The 3,743-nt window shown below is 50.0% G+C and overlaps 1 protein-coding gene across 1 annotated transcript; it reads right to left on the bottom strand.

Annotated features, from left to right (window-relative positions):
- Positions 1 to 721: 721 nt before the first annotated feature.
- LOC118254281 (tetraspanin-7-like) lies at positions 722 to 1,438 on the bottom strand. The gene has a single exon (XM_035559392.1). It carries the CDS (start codon positions 1,436 to 1,438, stop codon positions 722 to 724), a length of 717 nt encoding a protein of 238 aa, XP_035415285.1.
- Positions 1,439 to 3,743: the final 2,305 nt, after the last annotated feature.

Here is a 3,743-nt window from a genome sequence, read left to right on the forward strand (position 1 = left end):
ACCTCCAGATGGAGACCAGCATCAGAAACACCACTGCAGCAAAAGCACCCGGACAGCTTGAGTCCATACACAGCGAATGTATAGAACTGGACATCTTTGCAGGGAATTCACCAGACAGTGAAACACTGTTGGCGTGCATGCTGCTGGACAGTCCCTCAAGTAGCCCTCGATGGCACCTGCTGGCACAGCTTTGGTGTCCCCAAACCAGACATGCCACTTGTGCAGTCCCATTTTCCAGCAACATCAAGCTGTCAGCAGTTCCCAGTCTCAGAAGAACACTCACTCGATGAAATGCTGATATGTCTCTCTTGCTCACACAGGCCATCTCCTCTTTCCTGGCCCCCATTTCAGTACCTCAGTGCATTTGCATCACCCAGAAAACTGGTCAGCCTTGACCCTGCTGTCCCTGCTACCCCAGAGGGTGCCGTTTGTCCATGCTGCCTCTCTCCACTCTGCAGGAGAGGTCCAGAGACTCTGAGGGCAGTGGTGACCTGCTGCTATAGAGGGGACACAGCCAGGACAGGAGGCTGTGGAGATGCCTGCGGTGTTGATGTACCTGACACAGGCTCCAGGAAAGAAATGGAGCGCAGAGGAAGAGGCTCAGGTAGAAGTGGGGGCGATGAGAAGAAGATTTTCCAGGTGGTAGGGCGCATCCACGTCTCCTGGATCTGAGGGAAGGAAGGGAGCTGGAGGGGACAAGGAGCAGCACTAGGGGAAAGTCTCAGCATGGGGTGGCGATGCCCAGTGGGTGGGCAGGGATGCGGGCAGCCATCAGGCAGGCCAGCACAATGCCGATCACCTGCAGCGCCGCCAGTCCCAGGGCAGCAGTGGCAACAGAAAACATGTTGCTGCTGACAAAGGCTGAGACCTTGCTGAAGCAGCCATCGCGGTGCAAACCATACACGTTGTGTGGGCTCAGCTGGCAGCCCCTTCGGCCCCAGCAGCAGCTGAGGGGCACCGAGCCGTTTTGCTGGAGCGCCCAGGGTGTCGTGAGCCAGTCGCGGTAGCTCTCCACGCCGCAGCAAGCAAAGGCACGTTGCAAGGCATCCAGGGCGTCCGCCTTTGCCTCGTCCTCGCCATAGGTGTTCAGGGCTTGGCGCAGCCCTTCCTGGAAACCCCGCGCCACGTCCTGGCGGTAGAGGAGCCCTGAGAGCCCTGCGATCAGCCCGGCCACCAGCACGGCACTCAGGAAGGCACCGTAAGTGCGCAGGAGACCCCGGTGCTCCGTGGCGGCGCTGAAGCAGCCCAGGAAGCCCCAGACGATGACGGCAGTGCCCGTGGCCAAGAGGATGGCGGGGGCGTTGGGGTAGTCGCTGGCTGACAGCGCCAGGTAGCCGCCCAGCCACACCTTGGCCCAGAGGCCGATGATGAGCATGGTCAGCCCGGCCGCCCAGAAGACGAAGCTGAAGGCCATGAGGGACAGCTTGAGCGCCGTCATGGCGCCCGCGGCGGGCGCTGAGCGGCTGCGACTGTCAGCACCGCCGCTCCCTGAGGGCGCTGCTCCTTGGCCGGGGCTCTGGCAGGGAGGTGAAGGGAGGAGAGAGGAGGAGAAGGTGGCCGGGGACCCGCTGCGAGTGGTGCCTCTGTTCCACCCCTGCCCCTTTTTCACTGCCTCGGCTCAGGGGCGCGGCCAGCCCCGGAGGGCGGACAGCCGGCCCAGGCCCTTCCCCGCACCCATGAGGCGGGTCGGGACGGGTCTCAGCCCTCTGGAGCCGTGAGGTGTCTGTGTTTTAAACAACGGAGTGCGCTACCCGAGGGGAGAAGGGAGTGGACGAGGGCTCAGGCTGCCCTGCCCAGGCTGGGCCGCCTCCCAGCCGTCGGAGGAAAGGGGCTCCTCGGGCAAAATCAGCATTTGCTGGGATAAAATGCAGCCCAGGATGGATCTGGGCAAGGGACAGAGCAACTTTTAGTATGCATTAGGAGGAGCACCTGAACAAGATACAGCTAATCCACAGGAATCATAAAAATATTTTAAACTAGAGTTTTCTGTTTATTTGTTAGACAACCTGTTGTATTTAGGATGCTTTCAAGAAACAAGACTAAATCCGTACCTGAATGTTAACTAACTGTACAGTCAGCGGTTCGTTCTGTCCTGATTTGCCCAGTTGGAAACTATTTTCCAGGTGGCCTGACTCTGTTAAATATTCACTTGATTGAGCCAGTGATAACACTGAGAAGTAGGGAAGGCATAAAATGGCTGTGCAAGAATGTCTGCGAATGCTGTGTAACAAGTGGCCCATGAAAGTGGTACGAGTCCACCTCTCTGTACACCACCCCTTCAGCACAGTCTCATTGCAAAAGATAGTCTACTCCTACATGCCAGGTAAGCAAGAGCTGAAAAGGAAACTGTAAATGAACAGAATCTCAGGCAGAGATAGAATTAGCATCCCCAGAGCTAGTTCATGCTAAATGACCAATTTCTCTTTAGCATTTCTCGACAACACCACAAGGGGTGTGTAGTACTCTTCTGTTTAAGATTTCAAAGGTTTCATGCCATCTCCATCTGAAAACAAAAATGACTCAAAGGCATTGCAAGACACAAACTTGACCTTCGTATGTCTTCAGCAGCTCAATAAATTAATTCTGTTATATACTGACATACTACCAGACTTCCATTAAATGTTTGTATTGCTTTTGTTAAAATGTTTTTTTTTTAACATTTTTAATAAAATATATATTATTACAGCTTTGTAAGTTGGTGAAAGATCTTTAAACCTATGCAGCTTACTAGATCTCTGTGCACTTCAATCTGTCAATCTCTTTTTATTTTTTCTATAATGCCTCATCCTGAGACAATCCTTTCAACTTCCACTGATATAACTTGGAGTAAAATAAAATTTGTACGTTTTAGCTTGTATATTCTATAGTCACACCAAAAAGTTAGGTCAAACTATCCTATTACTCACATCTTTATCAAACTCCTTTAGTACTGAAATCTCGGGTTTAATTGTGTTCCAATGGTAATCTTTGTGTGGAAGTTTGAATAAAACTTTTTGTTGGCTTCCTTCTGTTACAGAATCATGGGAGGAAAGGAGGTGCCTTTTATATCAGTTTAACACATTAATTTAATGTATGTTCAGAAATTCATAGTTGTCGAGGCATTAATACAGCATAATCATCACTGGGACATAATCTGAGGCATGAATAATTTAAGTAGCAAGGGTCTGTATGTTATAATTCCTGCATTTTACAGATTCTCCTCTTGCTTTTTTTTACAAGAATGAGCTCTTCATCAGTTTCTTGACAGATCAACTCTGCGCTACTTCCTTTGATTCTCAGATCTTCTCAGGAGACTCCTAGATCTTTATGTCAAGTTGATTCAGGAATGATTACTCCATACTCTAGAAGTATCCCTCAGTACATTGGATTATATTACCCAGTTTTACACTAAATCATGTGGCTAATATCCCCAGTGAAAAATAAAAGATCATGACAAAGCCAAACTAGAGGTTTGCCAGTCTGGCACTTGATAACCAATGGCTAAAGGGTGATGGTTTTTACAGTTTCTCACCTAAGTGAACATACAGTTTTGGGAGGCTCTGAAGGTGACATTTCATGAAGCAATGTTTCCTCTGAAGCAGTAAATCTCTGTTGGCCAGGCAGTTGTCAGTCATGCAGAGAAAAGTCCTTGCTGTCCTTGGAATGGGTTGATCATTGCTGAGCTGCCATCTTCCAACCACCTGTTTTTTCTCTCAGGATTGTACACCATTTCATATCAGTGTTTTTCCTTTCAAATCCTTGAA

The sequence above is a fragment of the Cygnus atratus genome, chromosome 1, assembly GCF_013377495.2.
Source record: "Cygnus atratus isolate AKBS03 ecotype Queensland, Australia chromosome 1, CAtr_DNAZoo_HiC_assembly, whole genome shotgun sequence".
Lineage (NCBI taxonomy): Eukaryota > Metazoa > Chordata > Aves > Anseriformes > Anatidae > Cygnus > Cygnus atratus.